Genomic DNA, 22,287 nt, shown 5'->3' with positions numbered 1-22,287 from the left:
TTAGGAAGTCAAACAGGAGACATCAGACCACAGTCTTTGGTCTGGTGGGATTAATTAGGTTATTTGTGTACACTGAGGTGAGATGATTTTCTGGCTGCAGTCTCTGACAGACAATATCTGACAGGCTTTCTTTTCCCATGAACTATAATAAGATCATGGCACAAACAGTCTTGATTGGCCTCTCTTAAGCAAACACCTGTGTGTCTGTATTCCTCCTAACATGCCAGGACCTTCAAATATGTCCCCTGCTTTTGCAGATGTGATGATGTGATGTTTGGACAGGAGGTTTCTAATAGACAAAGGGCACTGGTGTATTACATCACTCTCAACCTGTTCAAACAAACCTGCTGGCTCAGATACAGCAATCATGCTTTGAAAAACATCAGAAAAGGTCTGTGTTTAAAGGGTGGCCTTCATTTATCAGGCAGATTTGTTACGCCATCCTTCAGTTATGTGTCTAGTGAAAAAAAGAGTTGGTTCCCCAGGGGGTTGATTTTTAAATTACATTTCTTATCAGTGTTACAACAATGTTGTGCACGTTGTTTATCTGAAACCCTTGACATGCCAGAGACATTAGACATTCTGTGGCTAAAAACGTTCCACATCTAAACAAGATTTTATTTGGCCTCTCTGGGAGTTATGTTTGTTCAGTCCTACAGTAATGGAAGATGTTGTGAAACATGCTCATTTGGATTGGGCTATTGCTTAGTTGAAATATTTCATCTTGTTTAATGAGCTCTGAAAATGAGAATCTGTCATTCTCTCTTTTGCCTGCGGAAAGGCCAACATGCAGCTGTTAGGCACGTGCCACCAAAAAGATCGAAAATATGGTCCTTTCTGCCTATCTTCACTGTGTATGAGTTTAATTTAGAATTGAGTTTATAAAGCTCTAAACTTTTTTATTTTTAACCTCCTTTACCTTCATCTGTACCAAAGTCCTGTTCATCCTGAGGTTGTGCACCCCGAGAATTTGTTGGGACCACTTTTGAGGGGAGTAATTGTTAGAGAAAACATTGACAGTCAATCAAAATCCATTCAGACCCTGTGCATTTAATTCTCTTACACTATTTTATATTTAAAACCATTTTAAGATTTCCTTTAACCTTGAAGTCAGTGTAAATTGTTGGGTATTATGTTTTTTTATTAAGTTTTATGCTTTTCTGTTACTGTGAAGCACTTTGGTCAGTCTGTGTTGCTTTTCATACAGTATGTTTCCATAATACAGGTACATTTCAATTGATAGGGTGAAGGTTTCTCATTATCTTCTGAAGGTTTCTGAAGGTGCTTTAATGCTTTAATGTCGGAAATGAGTTTTCAAGACAAAAATACAGTTGCAAAACTAAAATTATATATAATAAAAATGTCACTGAAATAGATGCCTTTGAATAATGAAAAAAAGCATCCAGCAAAGCACAGAATATGGAACAACTTTATTATTGTTCAAAAAGCTGAATATTGTTTAATAAGCATCAAGAATCTGGTTGATAATGCGCCAAAATAACATTTTAGGAAAAAGATGAATACACTGAACATGATCAAAAATAACAAGTTTTTTATTTTTTATATTAGTTTTTTATAGCCACAATAAAATTCTCATAGTTCCCTTTGTGTTATTCCACAGTATTTATGAGCTGCTTTCTAAAATGTGGAAAAAAATATCTTAGCAATTACGTCTTCTAAACCTTTTGACCTGTATCGTGTACATTGTTTATCAGCATTGTGGCAATGATCATTCAGCAATGTTCACAAAGGACTGGTGCACACTCCATTGTTGCCAACTCCATTACGCGATTAAGGAAACCTGAATGACTTGTATAATGTTGTCAAATACAATTTCTATTGCACAATACATTTGAAAAACATTGGCTTATAACGAACAACAACCGCTACTAAAAGGATCACAAACACTCTTTACTTGTCGCTAAGCACTTGGATCCATTTTTAGATTCGGTCTGTGATGAAAAAACTTACATAAGAGCAAACACAAAACTACCCTACATAGCATGCTAAAAGTCTCAGAATTTGACAAATCCAGCACAGATAGGTGATAAATAGACCCGCAGCACCAGAGACGGTGTTACGTAACATTATCAGCGAGCGATTAGTGTTCTCATCACATATTTATCTGCTTACTGAATGCCAGCCAGAACGAGGCTCTTGGGGAGAAATATAGAGATGGACAGAGGTAAACAGGAACTCTGGCCTCTCGGGTTGTGCAATGCTGAACAGATCGACTGTGATGCAATCTGGTATGTTAATGCTCCTTCTGTTTATATGTTGGACAAGAATAACCAAACTAAAACTAAAATACCATTGCAAAGCCATTTGTGACTCGTCAAATTGTAATATAAACTTTGGAAGAGTAGTTCTGTCTTACTGACATTTGTCAAAAAATGTTTGCATTTGCATGTATGCTGTTTAACATTCTTTTAATTCCTTCAGCACGTTTGGACTGAAAAAATACCATATGCTGGTATTTTAAAGAGCGATTTTCCAGCACTTTCTCTCATGTAGCATTGTACACACCAAGTAAACACGAAGAATCCGAAAGCCTGCGGGCCATTGGCTGACCTGATTTAAAATCATTATGTGCAATTACATACACCACCCTTCTCCGGGAACGATTTGCACAGACATGTCTGGTCAGGAAAGAGGGAGCCGCTTTGATGCACGCTGACTTGAGGATCTGTTTGTTTTGTTGTGCCTTGTTCCTTTTGATTCCGGAATGCCGACAAAAGCATGGCTCAACACGAGCTGATAACCCACGTCATCGAACTACACAGATGTATAGATCTGAATTGTGTAAGTATTTCAAAGACAACATTAAAGTTAAACAGGCCTGTGTGGGTGTAAAAATGTCTTGTTTCTAAAGAGAAACCAAACACACAGTCACGCTTTCACATACAGACAAAGACACTGTTGTCTTAACACATAGAATCATCTATGGGTCTTTATTTCACAGACAATTATGAGACGACAGAGAAACTGTTTCATTCAGTGTCAGATAGGGGAATCTCCAATACTCTCTCTCTCTTTCTCAGATTACCATTGCAAATACACCTATATGCCAAAAATGGCCTTTGGTCTAGGCAGGTCTTATAAACATACCAGGAGTAATTGCTCCAGTATGCCTGTTTATAATAAGCTGAATATTGTTGAGGGTCAGTCTGGTATCTTCACAGTCAGAGGCAAAGGGCAAGGCTTAAATCTAGTCGAGGCTGTGATCAATGGAGACGGTTTTGCACTGTTGTCAGCATGTGGCTGGGACGGAAAACGTAAAAGCAGATTTGATTCATTAAAGCTGTCTGAAGAGCTGGGAATGTTTATTTTAGATCACCCTTCCCTCTCCCTATTTACCTGACTGAGCCCTTATATGTCCAAAGGTTCTTATTTGGATAACCTCCTTGTTTTAGTATGCCGTGGTTAGAGTCAATACAACTATTTATTAGTGAGACATGTCTGCTACTGTAGGTTTCATTGACTGATACGAGCCAGTTGGTTCACAGGGCCAGAAAGTATTGGGACACTTAAGGGGTAGTTTACCCCAGTGGTTCTCAAACTGGGCCCCAAGGTGGATCCAGGGGAGCACAGTTTTTGTGGTACATTATTGGAATATAGGAATTTATAATACATTTTATATCATCCAACATAGACAATTGAGGCTATCAAACCAAAGAAATTTAAGTTCCAGCATTGTTTTTAGTTAAAATTATATGTCTAAGATTATAATTCCTTATTTGGGGGGCCACAAAGGGGCCTTACAACAAAACAGTTTGAGAACCACTGATTTACCTAAATATGAAAATTTGCTTGTATTTACTAACCATCATGCAATTTGAACTGGAAGGAATGGAATGGTTCTTTTCAGCCGAGCACAATTCAATAATTTTATATTAAAATGGCATCATGTCATCCTTTTTTAATAAGCTCCAAGAAGATACACTAATCTGTTATAACCAAATGATTGGTCTTTTTAATGTCTTCTAAAAAACTTTACATTTTAATTAGATTTCGTAACTATTGTACGAGATGACTTATTACTATAAATATATAAGTTGTGAATCATACAAAAACTTATAATTACACTGTAAAACATTGCTGCAGTTTTGCAGCAGGTTTGCAAGTAAATTACTGTACACTAGATTTAATTTAAATTTAGTTTTAAACATAAATTTACCTAGTTTTTATATTTTCTTTCATAAAACAAGACTTAAGATCTGGTGACTTTTCTTGTTATGTAAATGTATCGTAATTTAAGAAGTTTTAAATATTTTAACTACTACAATCCTTTTTTCAGTGTTGCTGTGCTAATGCAAGGAATGAGTCCAGTCTCTTCTTGCTCATTTTGAATCCCAAAATTCAAAGTGTTTAAAATTTGGTTAAACTCGAATTGAAAACAGTACTGATAGGACAGTCATTAAATCTACAGTAAGTAACTGGCAAACCTGCTGCAAACTACAGCAAAGTTTTACTGTGTACAAAAAAGCAATACTGAAGCCCCACCCCTAATCCTATCACTGGTGCAAAAGATAATCATACTAAAATGTGCAAATGAGATCTTATGAATTCATACGAATTAGCCAAAAATAGCCAAACTGTAAAATAATTAAGTTTTTACCGTGAGAGATTGTGTTAAATAATCGGTATCGGGTGATAAAAGCAATTTTTTACACTATTTGCCATAGGTCAATAGTTAAAAGCAGCCGATGATCAGGGTCGAAATGTCCTTTTAATCAAAAGAGAACAGGAAATGCAATGAATTTGTGATCTGTTTATAGATTTAGAATATAGATATATATATAGATAGATATATAGATATAGAATATAGTTTGATGTTTAATAATATAAATCATTATGTGAATCCATTAGAATCGTTATTGGCAAATATCACTCTAAATAATCGGCTATCGAATAATCAGGTATGGGTGGAGAAATTTAGTATTGGTGCATCTCTACTCAAAATATTTACTGTTGTCTGACACAAACATTGTTTCTAAAGAAAGGAAGTTGTAAATAGCTGGGATAGCATGACAGAAAGTAAACTGCGACGGTTTTCTTTTTAACATAAACTGTTTCTTTAAGATACACATAAAAAATGGTCATTGTTTTAATAGAAAATATTTTACTTTGTAAAAATGTTATGTAATGAACTACATATGCTAAGGCACCTGGGGGAGCTGAATTAAATGGCAAAAATTTCTGGGAAAAGCTAGTTTAGCATCATTTGTTGACAGATGAAGCTTGGTTTTCTATTTTGTTATGGCATGCAATGGCATGACATGGTTTGTAAGTGCTTAAAAATCCAATACAGACATGGTTAAAGAACAATGTCCTTTGAGGTGGATGTTTAGTTATTTGAATTGAACGTGATGTTATTTTCTTCTCAAATACATGTCGTCAAGCCGTCGGTAATCATCATTCTAACATTGCCAAGTTAGTCATTCAAAACAAAATCGCTTGGTTCTTGATTTGACAGAACATAAAAAACTGATAATGTGAGTTGATTTGGCTTAAATAGGGGCATTGATATAATCTGATATCTTTCATCTGCTGGGAAAGAACGGAGGGCAGCTTGACATATGATTTGCATGCTTTTCAGTCCTTCCAGATCTTTGGATCAGCCACAAACAGACATGACAGCGAGCGGGACCGGACTGCTCACAGCCGGGATGAAGCTCTTGTCCATACACACAGTTACTCAGATTATTCACTTTATGCCCTCCAATCATCCAGGCATGAGGAGAAACCAGAAACAATCTTCTCAGGGGTATCATTTACAGAGCCAAACAATGTACGGTGAAGAAACAATAGGTAGATTATGTCCGTTTCATATCATATTGAACCCTGAAAAAGTAAATAGCTGTAATAACAATTTTAGCACACATAGCAGGAGTTTCTTTGCTATAACATCTACATGAAATGATAGCACATTCCTGAAAATGAATGTTATTGAAATATTTAAGGAAAGCAAAAAGCAAGTCAGCAAATGTCTCTGTGCAGGTTCCCATACATCTGTTGTTGATATAAATGGCGCAGAGATGCTTATTGAATAAACCTCTCTAATAAACAGAAACCCACAGGTCTGAGGTCAATGGTTATATCTGCAACCTGCAATAGGCAAGGTAAAACAGCATCTTGTAAATTTGACTTCAATTGTTTGAATATCATTTATCTACATACCGCTTTTCACAATTTTGCATTGTTGCACAGCAGATTCACATAGATTTAGGCAATAGTTACTGTTATATGGTACCTGTTAGTACAACAATATTTTAACTGAATTCGTTGTAGATTCAATCTTACATTAAATCGCATGAAACGTGTTGTGAATGAAAATACAGTAAAAACAAGTCATGGCAACTGGTGTTTTGCTTCCAACTATTAAGGTTCTTCAAATATTTGATAGAATGCCAGCTATGACTGGAAAGGAGGGTGGATAATACTGTCAGATCTGAACAATTGTAACCATGATTTAATTGTTTAGGCTAAGTGCATTACATGAGCACCTAGTCTGAATGAACTCACTTGACCTGAAAGCTCATTTGTCTACAATGAAATGTAACTTCTTTATAATGTACAGTAAGGTTTATTTATTTACATTTCCCAATTTGTTTTCCAACGTAAATATGTTCAGTGAATGAATTAAGCACAGTATTTCTCAAACTTAGAGATTTGCTAAATCTACAATTCTAAAGACACGACTGTTCTTCTAAAGTGAAGGAAGTCCCCCGCTTTGAAGACTAAAGATTTAGATTAAATTACTAAATTCTTCCCAGAAAGAAGTCCGAAAGGTGAAAGCCAATGTAATTATATCCCCTGACAACGTACAAGCTCCACTAACAAACTTTTTAACTCAATTTCGTCTCTTTCTCTCGTTTTAGTCCGGACCGCACTTTGGCACACATAATGACTGCGTCGCAAAACCTAGTACGTTGCCTAACTAGAAAGCATCAAAAGCGTCTACGTTACGCAAACATGCTGTCTACGTAGGCAGCTCACTAGCTAGGTTTCGAGTCAGGCACAGTTAAATCGTCGGTGGCTCGTGCATATCAATGAGGCGCAAAAGAGCGTGTGTCTATAGAAGCTCGCAGACATCGAGACCGCAGCGCGCAACGGTGACAGTACGCGTTGGAGAGCTCCTTTATCCTGACATCACAGAGACTGAAGGGGGCAAAGAGATATTGTTGTGGCATAATATTGACTGTTTAGAGATCTCGACTGTTGGATTGGAGTATTGAGCACATACCGGAGGCTGCTTGAGCTTGTTGACAAACTGTTGGGGATGAATCGCTGTACAGCCGCTTTACTTTTGCTAGTCATTGCTGTTTCTTCGCTCAGCACAGAGGGTATGTGATGTTTGCCATGTCTTTTTGTCTTTTGTTTGTTTTTGGTAATGTAACATACAGAGTACGCGCAGATGGAACGTGGTGCTGTTCATCGCAAAAGATGCCCTTCGTCTTTTTTAGTGTTTATGTTACATTCAAGTCTGACTGGACTCAAAGCGAGGAGTTTGGAAATGTTAAGTGTTGTATTGAACAAACATTTATCCTCGCGCTATCAAATGTTTACAACTTTGCGCAGAATAACAGCGACATGCTGGTCCAGCTGTCAGACACATCCTTCTCTCTTCTTCTCAGTCGATCTAGTTCATTCTTCAGTTGTTGGCCAGTGATAGTAAATACCAGCTATTTGTCTTTAACTCTGGATGAGTTCTTGTTGGCTTCTGTCCTGGGAGGCTGTTTAGAGATGATGCTGAATGGAACAGGAGAAGATTGATGAGGGATTAGATGTAGGTCACACGTCTTTTCACCAGCTCACCTGCTTTATAGCCAGCTTGCTGGAAGAGCCTAAACCCCCTAAATGCCAGTTTAATGAATCACCATCCCAGTGTCCTGCGTAGTTTGTAGATTTTGGACGACCTAAAAAAAACTAAGTTTTGAGATTCTGTGTGGCAGTGAACAGGAGTTTACAGTAGAAGTTTTTCAAATCTACAAACTACTCATTTTTGGTGGATCAAAGAAATCTGAATGATTCTAAAATTGATTTAGTTTTCTTTCATTGGCAAAAACAATATACTTAGATTTTCTTTAGATTTTGATGTGAGATATAGATGTTTCTTTACTGATTTGTGAGATTTGTCCATTTCTTGTGTGATTGACTAAACAATGGTTTTAATATTTATTTCTCAGCATATAAGTGCAGATGCACACGGAAAGGCCCGAAGATTCGATACAAAGATGTGCAAAAGTTGGAGATTAAGCCTAAACATCCATACTGCCAAGAAAAGATGATTTTGTAAGTTCTCCCTCATTTGCTAATATCTACACTTTGTGCTTGTATAGAAATGTGTAGAAATATTAATGATAGAAGTGAGGTAGATTTTGGATCTGTGTTTAGTACAACCATCATACTGGATATTTTTTCAGTATAAGATATTCATACTCTAAAAACAATGTTGTGGGACCATGTTTGTAAGGAATGTTTTATGACAATAGAAGATAATGTGTACAGTATATACATGTAGATTCTGGGATGACAGAAAACTGATCTGTCCTTTAAATTGTACAAACTAACAACAATTGTGTTAATGCAGTCTATGCAAGGCATTCCAGACTGTTTGGAAGCAAAACTGTATAGCTTTTGTCAAAGAACATGATAATTAATTTGCATATACAGTATCTGCATATACATATACTTTTATCAGAACATATATTTAAGACATTTTATTCTAATTGCTTCAAACTAATTACATGTCATTTCAAGTGCCAGATGCCTCTAATACACGCTGGGAAAGAACAACAAGTCATAAACATGATCAGTCAGCTCAAGCACATGTACACCAGCTTAGCCAAGGTGATATTACGGCCCTAATAAAGCTGTCTGCAGCAAACCCATCGGATGAAGCATTTAATAAACCACCTAAACCAGTTAGGACCAGCATAGACTAGCTAATGACCGTAAATAACCAGATTTGATTAGCTTGAACTCAGCATCTAGATTTAGCTAGATTTTTCAGCAAGCTCGTGCAGATTTAATGGTACATAAAAGATATTGGATAATGAAGATGCCTCATCATGTTTATGTTACCACATTTCTGTTTATGAAACCCGCACTTTAATGTTAGAGCAAAACTGAAAATTTTGTAATTTTGACTTTTTGCATAGATATTTGTCAGTTGACTCAGTGGAGGATTCATAAATGTATCAATTCTTTTCCGTCTTTTTATCAGGTGTTTGTAAAATTTACCAATCTTTAGCTGAGCACACATTGAAACATGTAGATGTAACATTCTGATTTGGAGGGGTCAGACTTTTACAATGTATGTATATAAGATCCAGACAGGCTCTCTGTTATAAAGCAAACTGCATTGGTGATACAAAGCCTTGATAGATTACACTACTTGACAGTACCATCTGCTGGTCATTTAGAAATAGCAGCCAAAGATTTCCACTTCTGTAGTGCTGACATTTTTAACCTCCAGTTTTAGGTCATGCTGGGGGGCAGTTAATTTACCAGTTAAGACTCAGAAATGTTTTTTTTTTTTAAAGGAATTGTAATCAAAACATAGGCTATCCATTGTATTAAATTGCACAGGCATCCCAGTTTCAAGCAATAATTTGAAACATTCTAGATATTAGCCAAATAAAGCCAATTATATAATTTGATTAGTCAAGTTGTGGTTTGTTTATTTATTTACTTTAACGTATATTGAAATATATGCATGTGACCCTGCACCACAAAACCAGTCAAAATCATTATTCATTCAAAATTGAGATTTATACATCATCTGAATAAGTATAATATATCCATTGGTGTATGGTTTGTTATGATAGAACAATATTTGGCCGAGATACAAGTATAAAAAAATCTGGAATCTGAGGGTGCAAAAATATCCAAATATTGAGAAAATCGCCTTTAAATTTGTCTATCAAAGGCGCTGTAGCAGGCCATTGCTCAGAAGAATCAGGGGTTGTTTTAACGTTCTCTGTTGGCTTACCACTGTAAAGACGTTTATGGAAAGAAGATGTACCTGACAACAAACTTGAGTGGGTTATTCACAAGAAGTTAAGTTATGTTTCTGGAAGTTTTTGTTAACGATTATGCTGCATGCATCCACTCACAAAAATAAAGTTTTTATATATTTTTTTACCAAATTTCTTCATGGAACATGATTTTTACTTAATATGCTAAGGATCTTTGGCATAGATCATTCTGACCTTTTCAACATATGTTGGCTATTGCTACAAATATACCAGTGAAACTTATGACTGGTTTTGTGGTCTAGGCTCACACTTTAGATCTTAAAATAAAGGAAAATCATTTATAGATCTGGATTTTCTCAATTTGGGATCACTGTCACAAAATCAAACTCAGTTGACCCTGCTGAAAAAGTATTTTCAGTGTATGTGTTCAGTCTTTAATATTCTAGCAGCTTCTCTAGTCACACAACAGTTCTTACTTAATTTCTGAGCCCAAAAGAGAGTTTAAGGTAAAAAAATTTTTTTTGGCTGAACAGGTGGATAAAAGCAGGCTCTGGTCCAGGTCTGTAGGCTAGGCTATGTGAGTCTTAAAAGTTTGGTGTACTGACATAATGATGCATTACAGCCAGACTAATTTGTACCTGCTGCGTGTGACCTCAACCTGTACTTGAAGACATTACGAATTTTGTGTTAATTCTTGATAATTGAAATGCAGCATCAGAGCCTTTAAATTTGGTCTTGTTATGAATAAAAATGATATATTTTAGTTAATTATTTAAATAAGAACAATTAAAATAATCAAACATTAATCTAATAACATTACTAATGTTTACCAAAGCATTATGTGCTAATTGTAAATTACTTTGCTCAAATCTCATCACAGAAGTATTCATATTTGGCCCTTTACACACTTTGACCAATGATTTAACTTAAAGGTTTTGAGTAATTTATTTAATATACACAATACAATACAATTTTACCATTTGAAATTAAATGTAAAAATCATAAATCATAGCCTGATGTGTATTTTTAGTATAGCTTAATTGAATGTTGTTCATCTCAGCACTTCACCTGTTAATTTCTTTACCTCTTATCCAATTTCTCATCTATGTTGTTCTCCCCGTGTGTTTATAGTGTCACCATGGAGAATGTGTCCCGTTTCAAAGGTCAGGAATATTGCCTGCACCCTAGACTCCAGAGCACTAAGAACCTTGTCAAGTGGTTCAAAAACTGGAAGGACAAGCACAGGTGAGCGTTTGCAAAAGGCTTGCTTTGTAATATTTCATTCATTTTTTTGTTTTAGATTGCTAAACACAGCCGTGGAAAAAAAAGAGGCAATTCAAAGTTTTCATTTATTCATAGTATCTAAATGTATTGTGGCCATTCCAGTCCAGTGTCTGTTGAATTTGTTGAACATAAGGTCATCCATTGTGAAAAGACTGACAACATGACAAGACACAATAATCACATGAATAATAAATTTCGAACTTTTCCTTAATACATGTATAGATATTACTGTTGCATACTGCTTAACAGTGAGGAGTGAACTTGTTTTCTTTGCCGTATTTGAGGTCTGAAAAAATACAGAGCATCTTTTCTGTTGTTTTGACCTGTTTCACCCGTTTTTATTATCTGCAAAAAGAAGCAATATTTATGCTTTAACTTTGAGAAGAATATTATTAGTTGTTCACAGAATGAAATAAACGTAAATGTTAAAATCAGAAAAATGGATTTTGAAATGCTTTTTCATTTTTTCTGTGGCTGTATGTATGACTGCCACCTTATCAACATTAAATAGTTTCAAACCCGTTTTACTTCCATAACATATTTTACCATGCAACAGGATATTCAAAGAAAGACTTAATCAAGAAATTCATTTTTGTTTTTAAGTAGGCATTACCAGACCCACAGGGGGATTTAATAAAAAGGTTTACATAATTAGAAAACATTGTATTAACAATATAGGGTTATTTCTGATTTCATGTTGATTTTATTAAATATATCAGATTGTCTTTAATGATAGACTGGCACACTCTAACTCATATCTATACCTCATATCTTCTCTTTCCTTTGTAGGGTGTACGAGGCTTAAACATTATATAATATGCAGAAGGCTGAAAACATTGTGGGATGCACTACACTACCAGTGAACTGTGGATGTCCAGAGGACCAAATTTTCGAGTGCAAAAATGCATACACCCAGACAAGCTTACCAGTCCATTTAATTTATATTAATGTGTAATCATTTAGAGTCAAAAACAATAAAAGTATGAGCCAGATGTGTCAGTTTGCTCAGAGAAACGTTTCTGTGAATCAGCACCATCTGTAAGAAGTGATCATTTATACAATGTTTTCTGAAGTGTCAGTCCTTGCTCTGGATTTATTGTGTTGTTTCGTACAAAGGAGTCCTGACACTTATATTAGGATAATGTCTGGCTTGAAAACACATCGTGACATACTATCCACAAGTGTCAAAGTAGAAAAACTGTCAAATAGGTTTCTCTTATTTTTTGGCCTCTTGTAGATAAAGACGGATTTGTGATCTTAATGTTCCCACCACACTAAAAGAACAGAAATACTGGAGATTGTGTAAATAATATCTACAGAGATATGCCAACATTTAAATGGTAAACATGATTTTCCATAAGCATTTGGCTGTCAAAAGTCATTAGACTCTTAGCCATGCTCATGCGTGAGGAAATTTATTTCGCAGTTTTCAGGTCAGTACTATATGGTAAAAATGTGATGCAATATGAAACAATATAAACCATTTCAATCATATTGTACCTTTACTCTATATCTACACACATTACTCATCACTGGGCATACAGTATACTGTCACATTACAAGCACACGAGCCTGCAGTGAATCATGTGTTTAACATGAAGCTTTCTTTATAATACTGTCATTCCTGTCAGCACATTATGAACTACGTGTGCGTCCTCTATGAGATGTGCAGTTTTTGTAAGCTATTGTTACTCTTATTTTCTTGTCTCTTCTTGTACATCAAATTGTATTTACTGAATAAGCACATAACATAGGTTCTTGTGTATAAACCACCTTGCCTAGTCTAGCTTGTTCAGATTTTCTTAGTGAGGCCTATATATTGTATGACAGAATTGTTGTTTTACTATTTAAATTATAAATCATAGAAATGGTTGAGTCTTTGTGTTTGGAATGTCCTACCAAACAAAACTTAAAATCCAAGAAGTGTAATCTTCCCAGCACAGCAATAAATATTTCAATAAGTCCAAGGTTGTGTTTTATTCTACTCTTAGCTTGTATGTCTGTATCTTTACATTGTTTTAATTCTTTACAAGTGTAGTTATCTTATATTAAGCAGCATTAAGAGGTTACAGAGGAGAAGTGAGAAAAAGCCAATATAATAATATTAAAATGTAACTTAAACATTAAATAGCAAACGTTTATTTGTATTTATAGTATAAACAGGCAAATATAGCTTTAAGAATAAAATGCAGAAAAAAATCTATAGGAATTTGCGTTTGTTGCGAACAAACACAAGGTGGCGCTGCAGTTCAACATAATTGAGGCATGTGATGGCAGTATTGCGGTGTATGGGGGTTTTCCCGTCTACTTTTAAACTTTCGCTGCGGGTTGTTTTTCTATTCCGCGGGTCAAGTGTGGAAGGACATTGTTTATCAGCTGACATTTTTATAGTACGATTAAGTTATTTAAGAAAACATAAGGTGTCTTATTTCTGTACGGTGATATGCGAATAAATCGTAATAATAACCGTGTAATGCATTGCAAGGCTGTAAAAATGTATTTTAACGTATGGGAGTGACATTATTTGAGTTTTGTTATATCGGGGTCATTGGGTTGGTTTTGTTTGGCCAGTGGGCTGGATTTGTGACGCAAATCTGGCAACCCTAGTGACTCCAAAGTTTTTGAAAAGGCTGTTTTGACTTCCGTGACATTAAGGTTTACAATAAGCCTTGCATGTTAAGGCTTGTTTCTGTATAAATATTTTCGTATGTGCAGTTTATTTACTTGCACCTTAGCCCCAAAACTATTTTATTGACGCTCTTCATAAAACGCGTAATACAACGGCCACTTGAAGTAAAGTTAAAGTTCAAACAAAAAGAAGAGAAATACTGGAGATCTCCAATAGCCTATATACAGAGAGTTTACTGTGATATGCCAAAAAGTGCAATTTCAAGGCATTTGTTGACAGTTAGTTATTGCATGGGCTAACATTAACTAACAATGAACAATACATCCAAGTTCATGTTTGCTTCAGCATTAAATCAAACCTTATAGTTAATGCACCACAAACTAACATGAATAATTTTAGACCTATTCACTTTAACAAACGTCAAGGATTAATAAATGCTTGAAAACTATGTTGCTCATTGTTAGTTCATGTCTCTTACTTAGCACCTTATTTTAATTTTACTCTAATGTTTGTACTTATTGTATGTCTTTCGTTATATATTCAATGCTTTGGCAGTATTGTAAGAACACGCAATCATGCCAATAAAGCACCCAGAAGAAGGAGAGAGAGAGAGAGAGAGAGAGAGAGAGAGAGAGAGAGAGAGAGAGAGAGAGAGAGAGAGAGAGAGAGAGAGAGAGAGAGAGAGAGAGAGAGAGAGAGAGAGAGAGGCGGGGTCAGTGTGTTTTTTGGCAGCGCTGTGGGTGTGTGGCTATCATTCTGTGCTCCACCGAACCAACGGCTCGCATTATTAAAACTGGCCATGCAAGCCCGACATTGTAGCTACTTTCCGTACATCATCATTAATATCGCCTGAATTTGGAGCAAGGACTAATACAATTATTTAGTGTGGTGTCGTTTATCTTCTGATTTGACCCGGTAAGTGCGGATGCTTATTCGATGCAGTGACTTTAGCGGATGCTAGTTGTCGGATTAGCCAGATGAGATATCATTCTTCATTTATGTCAATGTCTTTTGCGTTGGGCTGTCTATTATTTATTACATGATATTTGTACTGCACAACATACTTATTAAATCCCGTATTGTCTGTATTGAATAACTATTTAATGTTTTGTAGTAGATTTAAAGCCTTGACTGATGTTCTGGAGCGACGATACAGTAGATGTTGACAGTGCTAAGCTATCGGGCTAACGTGATAACCCAGAATCTTTTTTATGAGGTTTTTAATATTTCAGATTTTCTCCTTCGGTCGTATATTAAGCTATTAACCACACGCATGCACCATGTATTACAAATGCAAACGAAGTAACGTTAAATAACACATTTTAGTGTTTTTGTTAAAACTAGCTAATGCTGCTTAACGTTAGTTGGTTGAATTGAATGACAGCTATGAAACAAAAAAATCTCCCGTAAAAATAATTAAACGTCTGTCCTTTAATAGTTTTGGCTGTTATCTGAAATAAAGGGAAGCCCTCTTGATCTTATGGGCACCTAAAATTAGCTTCAGTTTCGTTTTATTGGGATGTGAAACTTGAATCCTGCATAGAGACCGTGTCTGGAGGAGCAGCTGATGGGCTTTGAGATGTTTAATAATGTATTTATTAAGCTGAATTGCTTCCCTGGTTTTGGTGATCTTTAGGATAATGAAACATAGAGCAATTCTGTTGTGAATGGACGACATCAGTCAACCGAGCGATTATGTATTTGTTAGTTTTAAACCTGATTCTTTCATAAACTTTGCATTCTTGCATACCTGCTTTTGAGCAAAAGTATCGTTTCAATAATTTTTTTTTTTACGAGATTTGTTCCCTATTTGTTCATACATTTGACCTGTTGTAACTTGAAAATTTCTCTTTTGTGGTTTTGTAATTACTGACAATACATTGCATTATAATGGATTATTGTTGTATTACACACTGACCGTGAAAGAAAATTGTTATCCTGGTATCCTGTCTTGCAAGACACTGTAATGGTCTTCTGATGATAATGTTATGATTATATATTTGAGGATGGTAATGTTATGACCTTGTAAGGCAGATAAGTTTTTCAAGTCTGTCTATGTGAAATGGAAACATTAAGTCATTCATTGATGTCCCTCCAGTTGTCATAGACTGTAGTCATAGACAATTGTTTTGTAGTACACAGAGGCCGTGTCTCCCGAAGAGTCCTGGGCAGGATGTCTGAAAGACTAGACAAACCTTGTGTTCTCACCAGCATGAATCGGCCGCTCACACAGGTTCCCAAAACAAAAAAGTTGGCTCTAGAATAATGTGTATCCCTGTGCAATTGTTTTTCAGCCACAGGGCTGTACATTAACTTTTATTGAACATAGCACTGGTGATACAGAGGTTTAAAATTTTGTAGCGAACAGGCCAAACAGTGGTAGCACAAGTAGACAATGTCTGTTTAAAAAAACACAAATGCAGTTTATCACACGAATAGGCAGGTAACTGACAAAGGACATTAATGTTACATAGAGATGGATATGTGACCCTGGACAACAAAACCAGTCTTATAAGTCAAATTTTCATTTAGATTTTAGATTTTTATATAATCTTAAATGTAAAAAATATCTTTATGGAACACGATCTTTAATTAATATCCTAATGATTTTTGGCCTAAAAGAAGAATCGATAATTTTGACCCATACAATGTATTTTTGTCTTTTACTAACAATTCCCCTTCTGCTTAAAGAGTATGTAGCATAGGGTTTTTTAAGGTCCTACTTTGGTTTATGGAGTGTCAAACAAAAAGTTTATGTAAATACAATGTGTAAAAACACTATAATGTCGTAATAATAGGCAGTTATTCGTACCTTACTTCTTGACTGACTCTCAGATGATTCGTTCCGCGATTCATCCATCTAAGCCCCTCCTACCCGCTGACCTTGTGTCCTGTGTAATATTGGTCAGATGATGTAGTCTATTGTGATTGGTCAAACGCATTCATCATTTGTCGCAAATGGAACACCTACCATCATTACAGGATTACGGTTTACATGTGGTTGGATTTCATGTGTATTATATGTGTAGCTAGAGATGGTGGTGATTTTACCATACCAATTTGAGCCCGAGTCTGACGAGGAAGATGACGCTAATCCACAACAAACTCCACCACGACTGGAGCAGGATGTTTGTCAGTGGCAAGTGACAACTCTTGTCATAAAAACTCCCAGTGTGACAACACGCATATTGTGCTTTTGCTCATCAATGAAATAAAATATTATTTTTCTTAAAATACTGTTAGTACATTAGTAATACTATTATTTCGTCTTAACTGTGCGTTGTCATGGTACAAAGAGCATTTCAGAAAGTCAGCGTTATGAAAAATGATTGTAGTTTGACCCAAATATATCTATATAGGTGCACGTGCGGCAAATGTTTCAAAATGCAAAGTTAATAGCAAGATAAAAAAACTGTAACACCCCAGAAATAACGGTACATGCTAATGTTTGCGTTACATGCTTTAGCTAAACACAGACATAAGGTACGAAAATATTTCTTGAAGTTAAGACAAAAATCAAAGTCACATGTCTAGGTTGGGATTCGGTGGAGCTAACAGGTCCAAATAGAGTTTGTATTGCCCCCTCTTTCAAGGATAGTCGTTTCACATACTACGCACCAAGATTATTAAACCAATGTTCGGTGAAATGACGCGCGCACAGTAAAACCCTGGGGTTATACTACTTTGGTATCGTTTGAAAAATGAATTGTAACCATTTTTCGCTCAGACATTCTTCCTTTGGTAGTTGAAATAAGACAGACTTAGTGTCACACCGTAGAACACAGGTTCTAGACATGATACACACGCATCACGAACGAGAAACAGTGTTATGGGGAGGAGAAATACGTTTTCCCGGCAGTCTCAGCAAAACATAGGTCTAGTGACGTAGATACGCGGGTAAACTATTCCACGTCTCGTTTGTGTGATTCAGAGTCGACTCCCATTTTTACAAGCAAATAACTTTATTTATTCACCTTCGGACTTACAACTTGGCAGACAGCTTACTTTCAAACAAGGCAACATAACAGACTGGATGAAATGTCATTTTCATGATCTCATGCTACGTACTCTTTAAGACTGGTTTTGTGATCCAGGGTCACAAATTACATAAGATATATTTGTCCACATAAAAGTACTGTAGTAGACATTAGGGGTGGGAATCTTTTGGTACTTCACGATTCGATTCATATAAATTCTTGGGGTCAGGATCCGATTAAAAAACGATTCACGATTATCCGATTTTTTATAACGATTCTTCGTAAAAATTCGATGTGATATTTGTTTCGATTTTATTCCATTTTGCTGGAATGACAGCGTTTGATGTGAATCTTTACGTTTAGTGTTCCCAAAAATCCCTTTACAAACCTTGCATATTGCAAATGTCTTGTCAAGCTCCTTCTTACCATAGAGTTGATAAAATCTGAAGTATTTGCAAAAACCTGCCCTCGCTAAGAATGTGACGTGGTGTACAGGGCTCCAAACTAACTTTTTTTTACGAAGAGCACTGTTTCCCCTTACTGAAGTTTTTGGAGCAAATTTTGTAATTTAATTGTTTACACTTTTACACATTAAAGGGGGGATTTTTTTTTTCTTTCTAGTTTTACACAAATGTAATATGAATCATAGGGGTCCACATAATGTGCCTGTGAAGTTTCAGCTCAAAATCTTTTAATATACCATGCGCTCCGTGCCCACTTTTGCATGTGGGGAGAAAACGCTGTGTCTCTTTAAGTGCATACAATATTATAGTATTAGTAAACTGCAGTAAAAGTCCTAGATACTGTAGTATTTTTCAATCTAACAATAGTATACTAAAGTTTTGCAACAGTTTATCAATTTACTACAAGGGTACTACAATTATCTATAGCAAATACTATAGTATACTTCAGATTTCTTTTTTATCTGAGTGTCAATGTTAACGGGACTTGACGGGTCATCGCGAAGGTGTTTGAGTTTCAGTGAGGTTGACTGTAGCTTTACTCAAACTCTGAAATGCTTGCTAAATAAACTCTCAGAGAAAGTCTCGTGATAAAGTTCATGTGTTCATGTGATCATGTCCTCATACAGTGACCTGTCCACTGTCACGCAGATTTTCAACTGTGCATGAACTGCTCATTCATTCACACATGCAGAACAGCCAGGTGACATAATGTAAACAGCAGGATTCAACATCCGCATCTTCTGTAGTTATATGGACTTAATTCTGCCGGAAACAAGTTACTAATATAGACTAAAATGGAGTAAAATAGTGCTGAGACAGATTAACAAAAAAATTCTTCACACAGTCACCGATTTTTGGGAGCACGTGCAACATATATGTCGCACTGTACAGCCCTGGTGGTGCATGCATACGGCGACCTAGTTTTTGCTGAATATGTGTCTTCCTGGATTATAGCTTAAACCAGCTGTCCTTAAGGAGATTGCACTGCTGCTGCTAGTATGTGATGCAGACCTCCTACGTATGTGACAGACATTCCTTAGATTTATCCAACAGACTGTCATGAAAACAGTTGGAGCACTATATGTGGTGAACTGCTTTCATTCAGTTCTCTAGTCTACTGATTCCGAGGATGCGCTAAACTTTTTCATTGTACGTCATTTTAAGGACAGGGTCATAAAAAGTACATGAAATACAAAAAATACATAAAAATAACTTTTTTACCTGTCACTATGGTGCAAGGTGATGTTACGTGCTAATTAGCATATTTGTGGCGTCATTGCGAAGTACATGCGTTTATGCAAAACTCACTGTATTTTAGTACAACTGAATACCCAATAAGGCTTAGAAGTGATTAACATATTTTATGTTACTCTTTTGGGACATAATATAATTATTACAGACAAATGTTTATATGTCCAGTCAGTAACAATGAGAGTTGCTTGTAAACGCTGTTTCGTACTTATTCATTAACTTTATGCTGTTTGGTTTGGTCATGTATGGAGAACGTACATTCTACCACTCACTGAAAGTAGAGGATTATCCAAAATGATGCAAGTCACTATCCCTCTCTGAAGGAAAATAGTCTGTAAACACCGCACCACTTGTTTTTCCCCATTTTTTATGGATGTTGACACTATAACGATAAACAATAACTAAGTTATAACTTTTAAAAATCATTCTAAATGAAGGAGAATAGGGGAGTTCTCATCACAACTATAACAACACAGATATGAGACACGATATTGTTGGAATCATTAATGTGTGAATTACAGACGGAAGCGTACTTATTGCTACTTAAGTGCTACATATTTGCTCACATGTTACTTGTATGGGCAAGCAGGCAAGATATGCTTTGCGTCTCTGTGATGAGTGTGCGCACCTTCAGCCTTCAGAGTGCAGTTTACTTTTGTATTCACAAAGAAGGATCACGGTTGATCAAAACTCTGCTCGAAGACACTCATTGTCATTACTACAAATTTCTGTGTAAATATAAAAACTTAATTCACCACATTTAGGTTAGCAATACATCCATTTGTGTGACAGTAGTAGCCTACGGCATCACAAGAGTTTAGTATTAACCTAATGTTATCGTATGCTGGTTTGGACGCAAATATAGGTATGATTATTGTTACAAATCCTGAATGTATTCCCCGAATGCATATTGCAGTCCTCTGTGTCTGATATCAGCGTGTCATTTTTCCAGTAATTTTCTATATCCTTATTTAATACTATTTCCCCAGAGAGTGCACACATTTACACTGGGAGCATAGCCTATGGCTGATACCGAAAGCTTGTTGAATATAGCAACAGGAACGAAGGGGGTTGGGTTTTGCGAAGGGTCACATTCTGATGTGAAATACTCGTAGGCTACTATGGTTCCATATGACATTTTCTATGCAGTCGGATAGCGTTGCAAGGATACCATTTTTTTTAAAGACTGAGTACGAGTACAGATATTTTGTTTCTGGTTCATACCGATACCTATAACCTATAAATGTACAATTATGTTAATAAACCAGTATCTTAGATCTACTTAAATTTAAGGACTATTTTTAAATTAAGTTCAATTTTTTTATGATAAGTAGCACAATTGTACAAGCACATTTACTTCAGTTTGCTAAAGTTAACAATAGGGGTCGACCGATTATCGAACTGGCCGATTATCGACGTCGATATTAAGCATTTTTCGATTATCAACATCTGTCATTTAAATGCCGTTTTGCCGATAAATTTATTTAATTTTCAAATGCACTATTTGATTCTGATGCAGCCAATGATTTAGTGAGAGCCGACGGAACACGGCACTCTAGTCTGTTCCTAGAGTAATGCCCGCTCATCTGATTTGTTGGGAATCAGAAGTCCGGCAAATTATGAAATAAAGGGCTGAAGGCACTGGAAGTATTGGACTAACTCTGAGTGAAAGCATTTGCTGCTATTTCGAGCTGCTTTCAGTGATCGTGTATCAGTTCACGGAATAGGCATTTGCACGTTATTTTAAGTCATGCCAATCACAAATACAAACCATTTTAAAGCATCTTTTTAAGGCTTGTATTCACGTGCTTCACGATCTCCAGTCAGTGCCCGTCTTGCCGCGTATACACGTAAGCACAGTCGGTTGTCTTCAGTGAGTGTCTTCAGATCTGTGTTTTTCCTTTATTTCTTAACGAGCAGCCACATCTTTTTTTTTATTACTGCGGAGAACGACTTAAATCCACCAGTAATCTTGGTCATACAAATAAGAATAATACATGATTCGAAACTGTGATTGGTCTATTTTTATTCGTATGTACTCATTATCTACATAATGTTTTGCTTTTGTTAAAGAATGAAAATATACAGGCTGTGCTTTTTTAGCCGTCTATCTCCGCGTGCGTCTTTCTGAAAGGAGTCATTAAACAGATTTAATACTCATCAAAGAAACGTCTTAAGAAAGCTTGAAGTGTTTTTTTTTTAAATCATCCAATTAATATTAATATTTTTGGATAATATGCTATTTATGAAAGTAAAGACAGGTGCAGTTTCTCCCGCATCTGCTTGTTATGTGATCACATCCTTGCGCAGAGCGCTCTATTTCACATGATCCGCGCAAGCACCAAACAATGGCACAACAAAACGGCAATAATCTTTGTTAAATATAAATGATTTAACAATTTTTGGTTTATTTCCTTAATGTTTACCATAGTGTTACTATAGAAAACGTGTAGTAAGCATGTTTTTTGGGCATAGTTTTTGTCAGAGCTCTTGTTATCCTAATTTTGAACATATTTTTTATTTTTACACCTGACATATATATATATAATGTTCAAAATATCGGTTATCGGTCTACTTGACCTGTAAAAATCGATATCAACAGCGGCCCTGAAAAATGCAAATCGGTCGACCTCTAGTAAACAATATACTATGTGGTTGAATTATAAAAAATTCAAGGGGGGTCGTGTGGCAAAATGTGT

General features: G+C 35.8%; 2 protein-coding genes across 5 annotated transcripts in view; both read left to right on the top strand.

Moving 5' to 3' along the window:
• Positions 1-7,047: 7,047 nt before the first annotated feature.
• cxcl14 (chemokine (C-X-C motif) ligand 14) lies at positions 7,048-13,234 on the top strand. The gene is made up of 4 exons (XM_056770361.1): positions 7,048-7,346; positions 8,190-8,295; positions 11,115-11,228; positions 12,057-13,234. The coding sequence occupies exons 1-4, from the start codon at positions 7,283-7,285 to the stop codon at positions 12,070-12,072; spliced, it is 300 nt and encodes a 99-aa protein (XP_056626339.1). The 5' UTR covers positions 7,048-7,282; the 3' UTR covers positions 12,073-13,234.
• A 1,405-nt stretch (positions 13,235-14,639) lies between these two features.
• The window catches only part of fam13b (family with sequence similarity 13 member B), a 56,497-nt gene continuing 48,849 nt past the window's right edge, over positions 14,640-22,287 (top strand). For all 4 annotated transcript variants that reach the window (XM_056769360.1, XM_056769361.1, XM_056769362.1 and 1 more), the window contains exon 1: positions 14,640-14,811. The gene's annotated coding sequence lies outside the window, so the exon portion shown is untranslated. The remainder of the gene's footprint in view (positions 14,812-22,287) is intronic.

This window comes from Triplophysa dalaica, chromosome 16 (assembly GCF_015846415.1).
Source record: "Triplophysa dalaica isolate WHDGS20190420 chromosome 16, ASM1584641v1, whole genome shotgun sequence".
NCBI classification, from domain to species: domain Eukaryota; kingdom Metazoa; phylum Chordata; class Actinopteri; order Cypriniformes; family Nemacheilidae; genus Triplophysa; species Triplophysa dalaica.
Note: the sequence above shows the minus strand (reverse complement) of the source record. Positions and strands in the feature narration are given on the sequence as shown.

Excerpts from the sequence above, each read along its gene's own strand:
- cxcl14 (XM_056770361.1), top strand. The coding sequence starts at position 7,283 with ATGAATCGCTGTACAGCCGCTTTACTTTTGCTAGTCATTGCTGTTTCT. Across the intron at positions 7,347-8,189 it reads TTCTTCGCTCAGCACAGAGG|CATATAAGTGCAGATGCACA; the intron begins GTATGTGATGTT and ends TTTATTTCTCAG. Across the intron at positions 8,296-11,114 it reads TGCCAAGAAAAGATGATTTT|TGTCACCATGGAGAATGTGT; the intron begins GTAAGTTCTCCC and ends GTGTGTTTATAG.